Source organism: Heptranchias perlo, chromosome 9 (genome assembly GCF_035084215.1).
Source record: "Heptranchias perlo isolate sHepPer1 chromosome 9, sHepPer1.hap1, whole genome shotgun sequence".
In the NCBI taxonomy this organism is placed as follows: Eukaryota; Metazoa; Chordata; class Chondrichthyes; order Hexanchiformes; family Hexanchidae; genus Heptranchias; species Heptranchias perlo.
In genome coordinates this window covers 32,408,369-32,424,028 of record NC_090333.1, presented here as the reverse complement: position 1 = coordinate 32,424,028, position 15,660 = coordinate 32,408,369, and the positions used below count along the sequence as shown (strand labels likewise).

At 39.7% G+C, this 15,660-nt stretch overlaps 1 protein-coding gene across 2 annotated transcripts in view; it reads right to left on the bottom strand.

The window, feature by feature from the left end:
* Positions 1 to 7,450: 7,450 nt before the first annotated feature.
* tesk2 (testis associated actin remodelling kinase 2) overlaps positions 7,451 to 15,660 on the bottom strand; it is a 100,991-nt gene continuing 92,781 nt past the window's right edge. For both annotated transcript variants that reach the window (XM_067990133.1, XM_067990134.1), the window contains 2 exons: positions 14,956 to 15,094; positions 7,451 to 9,667 (listed from right to left, as the gene is read on the bottom strand). In XM_067990133.1, the coding sequence (XP_067846234.1) occupies positions 8,634 to 9,667; positions 14,956 to 15,094 (1,173 nt within the window). In that variant the 3' untranslated portion in view covers positions 7,451 to 8,633. The remainder of the gene's footprint in view (positions 9,668 to 14,955; positions 15,095 to 15,660) is intronic.

Here is a 15,660-nt window from a genome sequence, read left to right as displayed (position 1 = left end):
TAGGGGCTTTTTATTACAAGTGCAAATGATCTAGTTATTCAAGTGTCTCAACTGCAAACTGGCAAAGGAACACTACAGCTTAATTGTTGACATCCATAACAAGCTTGCAAAAGTAAATAATTTTGCCACCACAGTTCAAAATTATAATATCAAATGTTCCCAAATACCATAGCATTTTTTTCTGAATGCAAGTGATACAAGAATTGATACCAGGTAAATCTAGAACTGAACAGGCCCTTGCCAATGCCTCTTTAGATTAGACTATATTCTTTAAAATAGCATTTCATGTTCTGGAACACCTCACTTCAAAGTTTGTTCTGCTGCAGTACATAGCTTTTTGAATGATGTTTTCTTTCCTGTTTTAACCTAAAAACTATAAACATTTCTTAGAGCATATGTGCACACCTTGGTTCAGAAACTTAACCCTAAGTATCTGCAACAATGTCCCTTTAAAGCAACTGTTCTTTTCCTATTAAAAGTGAAAACAAAAGATCACTATTTTCCACTTGAAACAGGGCTCAGATTTTTATTATGGGACAAAAATGGAGTGAAAATGGTAATTTTAAGCATCTGCTTTGAGCGTTCTCCTTTGCAACTACAAATTGCCCTCTGATCATTTGTCAACATTTGACATTTCTGGAGGGTAGGGGAAGGTGATTACAAGAAACCAAACAATAGAATTCTCTGCAAAATTTACAAATAACATTGATTAGAACTCTCAAATCTAAGTTCCTAATTTACATAATAAAAAGCTCTGGTTTAGTACTGCTACTGTATGCCAGCACTTCTCATGTACAGGATGCCACATCATTTTCTGATGGTACACCAATTATTTAGAAAAGTGAATATCAATTATCACAATACGATATTTTTCTTATTGGTAATTTGAATATCTCTGCCCAAGTACATAAAAATGAATGTTTTTATAAACTACTTTTTTTTTGCTACAGCATGATTGCAGTTCTTGATCTAGTGATTTATTGGTGGACTGCAATATTATTAAATACCTACTTGAATAGTACTAGAACCTGATCATTTGCAATGGTAAAAAGTATGTACCAGCCAACAAAAGAAAGTTTAAAAATTCACATGGATTTTTCCATAATCATTACAAAAATAAAGAATTTCTCTAAATTTCAAGCAGGCTTCAAATGCCTACAAATAAAAACTGAATCATATTTTTGAGCTATTGTGACTAAAGTTTCTCAATACCTGAACTCCCAAAAGACAGAGTTTCCTAAGACAGAATAAGAATTCAGAGAGCTCTAGAAAAGATCATTTTGTTCACACGGTAAGCCTCAAAGTAGACTTTCACTTCTGATTTTCCGATTACGACAATGCCCTTACAAGAATGTTACATTTTTGCTGTTGGATGATTGTATTAAAATTTGCAAGCAAAAAACAAACATGCAAGTAGTTCCCATTTTTCCAATGAACTAAAAAAGATGCAGTAGGATGAGTATAGCAGTTTCCATGATGGAAACTGTAAACTCCAAATAACTTCTATTTAATACAGTGAGCACCTACTCCAATCATCTATTTAACAGCAGTAATGTTTCATCATGATCAGCAAAAGCTACTAAAACAGTTTGTTGCTGCAGATAATTGTATGAAAGGAAAACTACAAATGCCAACATTGATTTTTGAAATTAAGAGGCACCATAAACCAGGATTGTAATGATTAAATAGAAGGGGAGCTTCCTATCCATTAATGGATTTCCTGCACTCTGGAAAATAGACATATCCACAGGACTCCAGGATTTTTGTGCCATTTCAGCTAATAGTAAGCCGTACAATAGCATGATCTGGTGCTAAGAGGCTGTTGGCTATTTCTCTGCTGCAATCAGAAAGCATCCTCGAGACTTGTTTTTAATGTGCAGATGAAATAATTTTACTGCCGTAAATTTGATAATAGAGCAGTTTGAGAATTAAATGGCTGTTTGGAGCCTGCAGTTTCCCTTAAAGTACCTGATTAAAGTATCAGGTAAAGACTCAACCAGAGACTTTGGTTGTTCAAAATGATCTAGGTATGAAGAACAGTGTGAGTGCTAAATACATACATTAACTACCCCTTCTGAAAATTACATGGGGAAGGGGAAAAAAAGGTGGGAAGCAAATCTAACTACCAAGTGGCAAACTTAACAATAGGAGTACAATAATTCTCAATCTTTTCATCTAGACAGATTTGCTAAATGCGCAAATGCATAGAAAGACAATCTACCTTTGTGACTGCCAAATTACATTCAATAAATGAATGAATCACATTGAAATGTTTCAGTGGCAGGCCACCTATTGATAATCTGAAGTCCATCCCAAACATGCTAATTTTGAATAGGATTCATCTGAAATAAAAACAATTCTGTTTCCCCCAACCGTACTAATAAAACTTAAGTTATGATAACAACTGGGCCACTTCAGAAATATTTTTTTAAAGTCCTGAAATCAATACCTTAAATTTTATTGGCAAGATTATGTTGCTCTCATCTTGCATTATTCTGTAAAATTATTTGGCAGGTCCAAAATAATGTAGGGTACATAAAAATGTACAATGGTCCACTAAGGGCAGGGAATCCATTTGTGATCTCACTACTAGCATTATTTAAATGGAAAGGCTCAAAAGTTAGTGCCAATATAAATAGAAAGGAATCTTGCTGCGTGAAAATAATCAAACTACTGTTCATATTACATCCAGTCAGCAGTTGAATCACAAAGCAATTCCTGTCCCTACACAATTATTGTAACAAATGTTTCCTGAATCGCCTTTATTTGAAAGTTAAATTAACCAGATTTCCCACTTTTGTAAATTATTGGCAGTCTTCTCACAAATTTGTAGAGGTGAATAAAGCTGCTGCCAACCTCTTGCGTCTGCTCCACCTACAAATTTTGCAGGTTTCACAAGACCTGGCTGGAACTTCCAGACAGATCGTTGTCATTCCTGCATTGTTGTGCGGGGAGGGGGGGTTCTGAGTGCATGCCGAGTACGTGCATGTACTTTTTACCACTCATGTACGGAGCAACACTGGCAGAAACACGGAAGTGTCACAAGGAAACTAAAGGGGAAGGAGAGAAATATTTGAGAAAATAAACCTGCGCCTCAGCTCAATAGCTGTCATACACATGGCTTAAGAATCATCCTAGAAAAAAGATTGCTAAATAAAGCAATGAAGAATAATTTCAACACTGGCACATTGATCAGAAGCATTTCTCTCAGTTTTAAAGCATGGATAAAATGCTTTCCTCTCAATCAATCCAAACAAACTGAAAAACACTCATTTCCAAATGCCTGCAGATGGACACACTATATAAATACAAGTTCTTCCATTCATGGATAGTGTCTTTCACGACCACAGGACCTCCCAAAGCATCTTACAGTCAATGAAGTACTTTTGAAGGGCAGTCTCTGTTGTAATGTAAGAAAAGCAGCAGCCAATTTGCACGCAGCATGGTTCCACAAACAGCAATGAGATACGTGATCAGGTCATCTGTTTTTTTTTTAAAAAGTGATGTTGGTTGAGGGATAAATATTGGTCAGGACACCAAGGAGAACTCCCCTGCACTTACTTGAATAGTGTTACCTGAGAGGGCAGACGGGACCTTGGTTTAACATCTCCCCCAACAGTGCAGCATTCCCTCAGTACTGCACTGAAGTGCCAACCTAGATTATGTGCTCAAGGCTCTGGAGTGGGACTTGAACCAATAACTTTCTGACTCAGAGGTGAGAATGCTACCACTGAGCCAAGGCTGATAACCACAACACATGCAATCAGTCAGAATGACAATTCTGGGAACACCAGCTATCTTTACAAGTTTAGAGCAACTTTTATGTCACATCACAAATAAATGGAGATAAAGGGCATGTACATTTGAAATGTGATAATAATCTTGTTGCTCAAATTCCCCCTTTAAGATCAGAAATGAAGAAGTCTAATGAATCCTGGGATTGAAAATATGTCTGAAATCTATGCAGAGAAGCTTGAGAATTTTATATACATAATGCAAACCTTAAAAATAAATGGACTCCTGCCCAAAAATCATTCCCTAACATTATTTTGGATAGGTTTCTTTAGAGTGAAAAATTACAGCTTTTCCTTCTTCAGCTGTCTGACAAATTCCAGTAATTAAGTGCTATTCAAAGAGCATGCTCTATGGCATTACTGGGAAATAATCTAATAATGAAATAGCCAGTAATTCAAAATAATTTACATACATGCCATTTTGTGCAAGCCACAAGGTGAGGCCAAACTATCAGATTCCTGTCACTCTGTTCTTAACTAGTTTTATGTAACATCGAATATAAGAAATGTGGGGTCACATTAAGAAACAAGACCTTCTTACTTAACTTGTAAGCATTTGTTGGTGCTCAACCAAATATTCTGAACACCAAACTGCCTTCCATTCAGCTACACGCTAACAGCCTTCTTCGCTTTTGGCCAAAATAAACTTTAAGGGTGCAAATGCAGCAGTTTGTAACTGTTAGTAAGGCTGGAGGATTTTGGATGCAAGAGCTTTGTTTTTTTGCACACTTATCAACTATATCATAGGTCAAAAAGAAAACAAGGCATTTTTAAAACGAGGTTCCACTTGGTTTCTGACCCTTTTATGCTTTTTGCCCAGTTCCCATTTAAGGAATGTAAAATAGCAAGAATTCTATTGCATTATCTTTTTAACCCGATCTTTTGAAAATAAAAATCTTATTTTCAACATTCCTTCTGAATTAAATTGTGAAATTTTAACAGTACACACCAGGTAAAAGCTGGCAATTTACTCAAATACAGTACACCTCATGTATGTGTCTGTATATTTTCTTGAACGTGCACACTGCAAACCAAGCAAGCAATATACCTGCTACACATCAAGGTCCAATGTTTGAGATGAGAGCAAGCAGTGTTGGTTAAGGAGGGCCAATAGTGATTGGTTTGATATTTTAAGACCATTACAGCAGTTTTAAATGGTGCACAACTTCTGTACAAAAGTATTTCTTGAATGAAATAGCACATAACAGCTGCATGCCACAAATGAATATCTGTATTTACATAGTATGTACTATATCCAATGATGTGTACAAAGTTTTGGGCACATTTCTGTACAAAACCCTCTGAAATCATGTTTTAAAAAATTTGATATACAGTATGAAAATATAAATGGGACCGTTTGCATATTCTATACGCATTACGAAAAACCCAAATCACGTACACGGTCCTATGCTTCTGTTAATGAGTTATCTTTCCCCTCACCCTTTTAAATAGTAGAAACCGAGCCAAGCTTAGGGCAATGTTTTTCAAATACCTTTTTTTTGGTAACAAATATACACAGCTGAGGATAGGATTGGGCTCAGCTGCAATGCCTCCATACCAGAATCCGGGTCAAAGTTTGCAAATAAATAAATGCCAGTGGTCAAGGAACCAAAATGCTCTCAGTGCTTATGGAACCATACTTCTCAGAGTCAACCCCCTCGAGAGTCAGGGAGGGACAGAAATTGTCGAGGGGAAAAAAAAAACAACTAGAACTTAAAGTCTATGATCTTACAGGTGGCATCAAGTTAATTTTGCCACAAAATGTTAGGAGTAGCCTGATTCAAGTATCAACGGCAATACTGAGACAGTGGCAAGTAGAGGCATTGTCATCTTTCCTTGCTTCCTTCCCAAAAACATACTGCCTGTATTTTTATTGTGCAACAATTCCTTCCTTTTTGCATATGGTTAACTGATTGATTTGGATGAAGTTATAAATGGAAGGTGCTGGTAACTCCCCTTGATTAGTACACAGATGCAATACATAGTATTTCTGTACACTTGGAATCAGTAACCCACTAACTTTTTAGTTTCACACTGTTTAACATTCTACTTGGGAAACAGATTCAAAACAGTGTAATACAACTGCAATTTATATCAAAAGTTATGGTTTTAGATCACGATTAAGTCACTTCCTGGGATCCCAACAGTGTTTACAAACATATCAGAAAGAAGCAAGGGTTCTCACTTAAACTAAATAATGCTGTTATAATAACCAAAACCCTGGCCAATATTATGACTGGGTTTTAAAAGAAGGTGTCAAGACAAATGGGTCACCATCTTAAAGTAAAGCGCATTAAATTACGGAGCACGCTGTGCTGAAATACTATAATAATACAGCACATTCCTCCCTTCCCCCCACCAAAAGCTGCAATTTGTAAAATATAACAGTTAGCAGTTAAGGTGAATGCAGAACTGCAACTTCAACTTCTATCACCATCTTTACTAAAATGGTAAATTGAGCAGAAACGACAAGGACCTGTGTTCACTCTGGTATTAGATTACATTGGTCATGCTTCCTAACTTAATGTCATCACTAACAATTAATCTAACAAAAGATACTTTTTCACCTTGGCAAATGGAATGGTGTGCTATTCTTGCAAATTACTTACGCAGAGAAATAATCATTGATATTAAGAATGTTTAAGATGTTGAAAACTAAACCATACAAGATTAAGCAATTCACACCCTCAAGGAGTCCCAGCAGTATTTCTGGTATTTTTGTAGTGAATTTTAAGAATTGAACTAAAATCTGTGGAAATTTTTAACAATACAAAAAAACTCAACACAATGCAAATAGCGCACCTACCAATGAATCATCATAATGAGTCAAATGTACTTTTCAGCTTGAACAAGTGTCTCTAGTTTTTAAAAAAGAGTAAGCAGACTAACACTGGACTGCTGTTTCACCATTACAGTTCTGTAACTTGAAGAGTCAGACTGGATGCAATTCAAAAGATAACTGGTCAAGTCACAAGATTTGAAAATATATACCTATATATACACACACAAATAAAATTAACTTTTTGAACAACTAGAACAATACTACTGAAAGAAAATTAGAAGCAACTGCTGATCAATGAACTTAAGTTCATGGGTCTGAACACCCTTAACATATTCCACATCAATTCATCTGTTCATTATATCAAAGCTGATTAGAAAACAGCAGGTTTACATCTACAATGCAGTACAATACACAGCCGTATGAAAACCCTGGAACATGTTTGAACCATGTATCTTCTTGAATCAAATTAATTGCAGAAAATCTGAAGTGAATCCACCATTGACTCAGGTGCAAATTAAATGCACTAATTTGATGCAGATTTGTTTTTAATCCAGATTAGGTTGAGACCAATAGCCCTAGTTTAAACAGGGTGTAAAAGAACCATTGTTTTGTAATTCACATTCATTGTTAAAATCGAATTATCCATGGAAAACTGATTAAATACAGCAAGATAGTTTACTTTCTATGAAGTGGAGCAGTAAACACGTGCAAGAAACTTCAGCACGGGGATAGAAAGGAGGGAAACAGAGAAGGCAAGTCTACATGCGTCATTTTGACACACTACCTAGCAACCAGTTACGAAGTTGCAAAGGATGATGTGTGGAAACAGTTCACCAACCTGCATAATGCATGACATTTTTTTTGTGGGGGGGGGGGGGGGGGGGGGGGGGGTGGGGGGAGGGAGGGAGAGGAAGAGGAGGAAGTCTAATGCAAACAAAATGTCCACATTATAATGGAATTGCATTGCACAGGGTAAGAACAAAAATACCATGACATTTTTTGTAAATTAAAAATTCTTTGCATTAATCCTGCGAGTTGACCCATCATAAACAATAATTTACATGGCACCATGCTGTTATACATCTGACTCCAGTTACAGTAGTCCAGGTTGAAATACAAAATATACAGTAGTAACATCTTTCAAGCTAAAGGAAAGAAAGTGATGAAGTGCTTTTCTTGTATAAGAAACCTTGGTGACCCACCTCTTCAATTTGAGTAAAACAGTTTAATTTAAAAAAAAATTACATCCTTTTTGTGGACCAAGGAAAGACCATATTGACATCCAACATGGTTTATGATGTACTGGTACCCTGGGACATGCAGGCTATTCTTATAATGACACTATGCCCCTAACATAGCAATCTTATCTCAGGCAGACTTGGGTGCAAACATGAAGCAAGTATGATTGAATGCATTCTTAAAAAATCTTTATAAAGCAAGGGCATAATCTTGAATTAATGAGGGAATCTCCCACATGTAGAAAATACAAAAAAAAAGATATTTTTCAAATGAACTTGCTCAGTAGATTTTCACTAAAAATTCAGTATGACTGCTACAGGTCAATAGATGATACAGTGAACTTCACATCACAATTTAGGAAAACTTTCTAAAAATATTTTAATTGCATCCAAATTGAGAAAAGAATGGCCATTTAACATAGATTTGTTCAAACCACGAATGATCCTACAAATACTGAAAGGTGCCAGTGAATATACTGCATGTACAATGATACTGACATTAAAAGGGGGAGGATAGACTCAGCTACTTTATAAAACTACTGCCATAAAAGGTTTAACTTAACTTGTAGGGGACCTAAAAAGTTTATCCGAATGAATGACCCAATTTATAATACTGGTCTACCACCACATATCAAACCAAATAATTTATCAGAACGGACTGACGTCCATGGTACCAGCACCCACCTGTTTGAATCAGCTTTGGAATTCTAGTCTTTCTCCTATACCTTTTCTGACAAAATAAAAGTAACTGAATTTTTATTAGGCAGAAATAGCAGTTATATGAAGCCTCTCTGTACAATATTGATACATATATGCCTTTTAAATATCACATTTTGACTGAAGGTGACATGGATTTGAAGTCATGCATGGACTCAGCACTACAGATGAATGCCCTTCCACGTCACATGCCTCAGCTGGAAAAATAGGACAGCTACTTGGGTCGACTTCACCATCTCGTTCCAGTGCGATACTAACACTGAAAGATGACTTGGGTTCTGGGATCGCTAGTTTGGACATGTCTCTCTGCATCTCTTGCTCCTCCATTTCTTCACCAGAAACTGAGCTATCCCAGTTACTGAATGATGTACCATCTAAATTTGGCCCATCACCTCCAGTCATACTATTACAATTCAGACTTTCTGGGCCAAGAACTTCCATGCTTTCATTGGTTTTTAACTTTTTTGATAGTGTCCTGTCCTCTGAATACACTTCACTTTTGTCCTGTAGGTCCTCACTCCCTGAACAGTCCATTGATTCAAACTGTTCTAATGATGCAGAATCCTGCCTTTGAGGTTTAAACTTAAATGGTGGAATCTCCAATGCATAGTATCTGGAGCTGCTCAACACTTTCTGCCGCACATCAGTTCCCAGCTGCACGGGGTCACACTTCCCAAACGTTACTGAAAAGGGCCCAAAACTGTGACATTCTTTTGTCGGAAAATCTGGTGAAACTGGAAGGGATCGACATCGTCGCTCAGAAAGAGAAGATTCCTGCAAATCCCCACTGCAGTACTGTTTGGCCTGGGATATTGAAGTGACTATAGCATCAGGTGATGGCAGGTCAAATGTAAGTGATATTACAGATTTACTTGGTGTGTCCACAAACTTTATCTTTCCACCTTTCAGGTCCTCCCTGGCAATGAAGGGGTTAATCTTACGTAACGTTCCCTTACTAGGGGTGTAGTACGGATCTTGAACATTAATCTTACGACTGCCTTTTCGGGTAAAAAAGTCGGATTGACTACGAGAAAGCCATATATTGCGTCGAGGTCGAGGCGATTTGGGTGGAATCTTGTCACCTGGAAGTCCCAGAGGGCTGCACCTTTTTATTGCCTGTCCTTTCTCTCCAGCACCTACAAATGATCACAAAATATGAGTGTTACAAACAGAAAGTACTGTGTTTACAGCTTGAAGACTATTTCAAGCTATCTGTACTATACTGGCTATTAACATGTTCCTAATCCACAAGGATTAGACTGTCTTGTATAAAACAACCAGGTGGCAGTAAAACTACTATGCTTCTGTTAAGAAGTGTAATGGCCTTTTTGTCAGTTTATTTATGAAGCATCTAAAAAGCAAGTAATTCCAGTTTAAACATGAGCAGCTCCCAGGTAAATATTAAAATGTTTCAAGTGAAAGTTGCACAAAAAAGTACTGCACAACATACTGGAAGATAGGGGAGGGAGAAATCTTCCCCTCACAGTGACAATGCTGTTTTTTTAAATAAGAATATTCCAGGAGAAAGCGCTAATTTTTGATAAAACATTTTAAGTTCTCAAGTTTTTGTTTTAAACATGCAGAAAATGCCTCTTCTCCCATCCAGAATTCAAACTTGGCCATATTTCAGGCACAGACACATGGGAGGGGAATTTTAATCCCCAAGAAGGGGTGGGTTGGGGCAGCTGGTAAGTTAAAATAATAGAATTTTGCAGCGTGACCCCAACCCGGCTCCAACATGCCCACTTTCGGTTTTAACGGAGGCGGATCGGGTGGGGGGGGGGGGGGGGGGGGTGAGCAACTAACCTGCTCTCACTGGTCAGTCACTGAAATCTTTTAGGGAGGCTGCATGCCAGCATTTTATAAAAATGTTGATATTTAACCCATGGAGGCCAGGTTTCCCGGCCTTGGGATTCACAGCAGGTAAAAGGAGGTGCGAAGGGCCAAATCCATGAGTTATGTGTATTTACATCATTGCTTGTGGGCCAGGAGAAGCAGGAGTGCTTCCCCCAGCCCCCACAAGCTAACCTCTTCACACACCCTGCAACTGGACCCCCCGACCTCAGATTCCTGCTTCCCCCCAGCGATGTCAGACTCCCCTCTCTCCTCCCCTCCCCCCCCCTCCCTCCCCGCTCCCCCCTCCCCGCTCCCCCCCTCCCCTCCCCCCCTCCCCCCCCCGCTCCCCCCTCCCCCCGCCTCCCCGCTCCCCCCCAAGTGATGTCCAGCTCCCCTCTCCCGCTCCCCCCAGCGATGTCCAGCTCCCCTCTCCCGCTCCCCCCAGCGATGTCCGGCTCCCCTCCCGCTCCCCCCAGCGATGTCCGACTCCCCTCTCCCTCTCCCGCTCCCCCCAGCGATGTCCGACTCCCCTCTCCCGCTCCCCCCAGCGATGTCCGACTCCCCTCTCCCGCTCCCCCCAGCGATGTCCGACTCCCCTCTCCCGCTCCCCCCAGCGATGTCCGACTCCCCTCTCCCGCTCCCCCCAGCGATGTCCGACTCCCCTCTCCCGCTCCCCCCAGCGATGTCCGACTCCCCTCTCCCGCTCCCCCCAGCGATGTCCGACTCCCCTCTCCCGCTCCCCCCAGCGATGTCCGACTCCCCTCTCCCGCTCCCCCCAGCGATGTCCGACTCCCCTCTCCCGCTCCCCCCAGCGATGTCCGACTCCCCTCTCCCGCTCCCCCCAGCGATGTCCGACTCCCCTCTCCCGCTCCCCCCAAGTGATGTCCGGCTCCCCTCCCCCCCCATCCAAACCCAAAAGATCCCGATCTCTCCCCAGCTGCTCTCCTGCCCAACAGGTAGCCAGTCAATCTAGCTGGCTGTCGGGTGCGAAATCGACTGGAGTACTGTGAGCAGTTCTGGGCACTGCACCTTCGGAAGGACATATTGGCCTTGGAGGGAGTGCAGCATAGGTTTACTAGAATGATACCCGGACTTCAAGGATTAAGTTACGAGGAGAGATTACACAAATTGGGGTTGTATTCTCTGGAGTTTAGAAGGTTAAGGGGTGATCTAATCGAAGTTTATATAAGATATTAAGGGGAACGGATAGGGTGGATAGAGAGAAACTATTTCCGCTGGTTGGGGATTCTAGGAGTAGGGGGCACAGTCTAAAAATTAGAGCCAGACCTTTCAGGAGTGAGATTAGAAAACATTTCTACACACACAAAGGGTGGTAGAAGTTTGGAACTCTCTTCCACAAACGGCAATTGATACTAGCTCAATTGTTAAATTTAAATGTGAGATAGATAGCTTTTTGGCAACCAAAGGTATTAAGGGATTATGGGCCAAAGGCAGGTATATGGAGCTAGATCACAGATCAACCATGATCTTATCAAATGGCGGAGCAGGCACGAGGGGCTGAATGGCCTACTCCTGTTCCTATGTTCCTATCAAAATCGTCACGACATGTTGTCCGAAAATCCCCGCCCCGCCTCTTTTCCTGGCTCCAAGTTAATGTTCAGCCCATGGTGTTCCATTGATCAACCTCAGCTCACAGTCCTCAAACCATCTACCACCAAGTGCTGAACAGGGCATATCAGCTGAGTTGAGCTTTCAGGACAGATCATCATGGCCCCATTCCCAAGCTGTGGAAGATAGTGAAGATGCCTGCCTCATTTGTGAGTCCAAAATGCCACCTTTATACTGAAGGACTGCTTTGTCTTTTAAGTTGTTCTGAAATTTGCTGGGCTTCTGCTACTCTAAAATCCATCCAATAAGATGGCAGGGCAGCTTCCAGAGCATCAGCTGCAACAGAAAAACAACTGTAGGTGCAAGCACTTGTTTAAAAGTTGTAAATGTGACTTGATGAAACAGAGTCCATAAGTGCATTCAAAAGGGAATTAGTTACTTGAACAAGAAGCATATTAAAAGGGTGAGCAGAAGAGTGGAATTAGACTAGCTGGAGAAAAACACCAGGACAGACTTGATGGGCCAAAAGGTCTGCTTCAAAGTTGTAACAACCTATGATTCTACAACTTGTTTTTAAACTACTGCTGTTCCCCAATGGAGGGGGATGTTCTATACAGCCCAGCAATATTAAAACCATGCCCAGCCCAACAGAGGACAGAAAATAAAATAGTGGACAGCCCCAACTGTTTACATTTTCCACCGGTGGCACAGGAAGAGTCTTGGAAAACCACCAAGTTAGTGCTTACCTCCTCCAGCAGTCGTGCCACCTCATTTACATTACAATGCTGCACTTGGCAGCTATAATGCAATGTAATGGGGTACCTGTTTTTTTAAATAAAAATATACAACTCTTTTAGAGTAAATGAGGACAAAGCCCATTAAACGGTCTGATCCTTAAGCATATGGCTTTAAATAATAAAGTATTTATTAACTAGACTGAAGAATTCCTTTTGCCAATTTTATGCAGCCTCTCCAGAAGACACTACTCTTGCTGAGGTACAGTTCCACAGATGCTGACAGCCCTCCCACAACTCATTCAAGTGGCCATTCTTCCTGTGTGAACCTAGTTAATGTCTCCTGGCTATAGGGCCGTGGAAAGCGCAATCAAATTTTCCACATGCATATACTTTCCAGCGGAACTAATTGGATAGTCAAGAGTCGGAATTTTTACTTTTCCCCTCTCTAGCCCAGGAGGCATTAAGGCCAGTGGATGACTGGGCTGTTTATCAATTGAGTACTCAAGGTAAATCCCTTGCATCCTAAGTCTTGCACTTAGTGGTAGTAAAGTACTCCAAAATGTGGCTTAATCCTGTCATGGTGAGGAAACGACTGAAGAACATCTTCACACTAAAAAACACATGGGAAAGCAGCAAGTAAAACCCAGATTCCACTGAGCTTCTTCACCCAACGAGCTGTATTATGCAACATAATTCCCAATACTGTTCTTGTAGAAAAACTAAACTTAAATTACAAAAGCTTTTTGCAACTGTTGAAGGAAATATGACTCACTTTTCCTTTGCAAGTATACAAACTCATTGGGGGTAATATTAACTTTGGGCGATGGTAAAAACTAGATCAGCCACCAGTTTCACACCCTGGCCCATTTTCCTTTACATTGAAGTCAGTCTGATATCTGATCCGATATTGCCCATTTTACACCATCGCCCAAAGTTAAATTTATCCCCATCATACTTCAGCTCAATGTGCAAGTCAAGTCAATTGATGTTCATTACCTCATTTTTAAAAAATCAACATGATTTTAGGACTCTTCAGCGAAAGGTTTCAGATACAATAGTTGAAATCAACAAAAAATGCTGCAGTACCCAATGCTGATGAAAATGACCTCAATAGGTACAGTACCTACTGTACTGCCGGCATTTTAGCTCACTTTGCACTCGTCATCCCCTGGAGATATGGGTGCTTGGAAAACAATTCCAAACTCATTAACACTTTAAAAACCAGTTAAAAAAAAAGAGATTTTAAATTTAATTTTGTACATTTCTAGCTTATTCTCTTTTCCCAACATTAGATGCAAGTATTTTAATTATGGATGGCTTTACATCTGAATCCATTACACATTCCCCATTTATGGCAATCAGAAATAAGAGTATAAACAATGGTAACAAACTCAGGTGGGCATTTTCAATGGCTTCAACCCTCTGAATCCAATTTAAATGCTCAATGTTGACTTGTACTAAATTTATTTTTGGTGTATTTAGTTTTCCCTCTGCCACATATTATTCCTCACCCAGATAGCCTGTTGTAAATATCTGTCTTGGTCTTGAAATTGATCACTAAAACATGCACAGAACTAGACAGAGTTGAATTTTTTTTTAAATACCTGACAGTCACTTGTTACATCCCCTTCACAGCAGAGAGAATAGGGACTCAGTTATGGAGAAATCTTGGTCATAAACCTGCATTCCACTGCTCAGTGAGAATATGCTGAAGTATCAATGCACTCTACTACCTTCACACTAAGATTACACAAGGGCTGAAAAGTGCAACAGAATGGTCACTGTCTTAATTCTAATTTATTAGATTATTTTTTTAAAAAGAGTTCAGCAAAAGAAGTAGGTGTGACATGCTGCACAGTTTCAACAGCAATGTTAGCAGATGGAAGGTTTGGGGAATTTTTGGCAGAGTTAAAAAGTTATTCACTTCACAGTATCCAAAACAGAATTAAGGGACAACTACCTGAATACAAACAAGACAATACATGCCACATGGAAAGTGCAGATCTTTCTGAATCCATGGAAGGGAACACTGCAAATTCAGAAGTGTTAGTAAACATTTACAGCATCTTTGTGTCTATGGTTACAATGGATTCTCTCAGTAGTAAGATCCAATACTAATGCTCCATGCAGTTCAAAATACAACAGTGCTGCAAGATTCCAATGCACTAAAAATTCAATTCAGATTAGTAACACATTATCATGGCACTCAACAGATTATATGATTTTTTTTTAAATAAAAGGCATCTATTCGACAACCCTGTCATTAAAAAAAACATGCTTACTTTTCTGAAGATTAACTGGCTTGGTCTCTATACTTTCACTGTTGCCGCATCTCTCTTGTCCCTCATCTTGTAGGTGTGGTATAATCTCTTGTATCATTCTTACTATTTCTGGAAAGGACGGACGGAGCTTTGGATCCATCTAAAGAAAGAAAAATTGATTATATAGCATTTTTCATGTTGAACCACCTCAAAGCACTTCACAGCTAATGAGTTACTTTTGAAATCCAGTGACTAATGTAGGCAAAATCTAAATAACATCTTACTATTTCACATAGCTCATTTTAAAATTCACTAAAGCCCCAATAGAAAGGTACCAGTGTAAGGTTAGATAGAGAGATACTTATTCCACTGGTGGGGGAAGTCTAGGACAAGGGGACATAACCTTAAAATCAGACCCAGGCCATTCAGGATGGAAGTTAGGAAACACTTACTCATGCAAAAGGTGGTAGAAGCGTGGAACTCTCCCACAAAAAACCGTAGATGCTAGCTCAATTAATAATTTAAATCTGCAATCGATAGATTTTTGGTAGCCAAGGGTATTAAGGGATATGGAGTCGAGGTGGGTAAATGGAGTTTGGGTACAGATCAGCCATGATCTCACTGAATGGTGGAACAGGTTGGAGATTATGATAAATTATACAAGGCAGTGTTAGATTCACCAGGATGATAAATTATACATATGAAGAGAGCCTCGAGATACTGGGA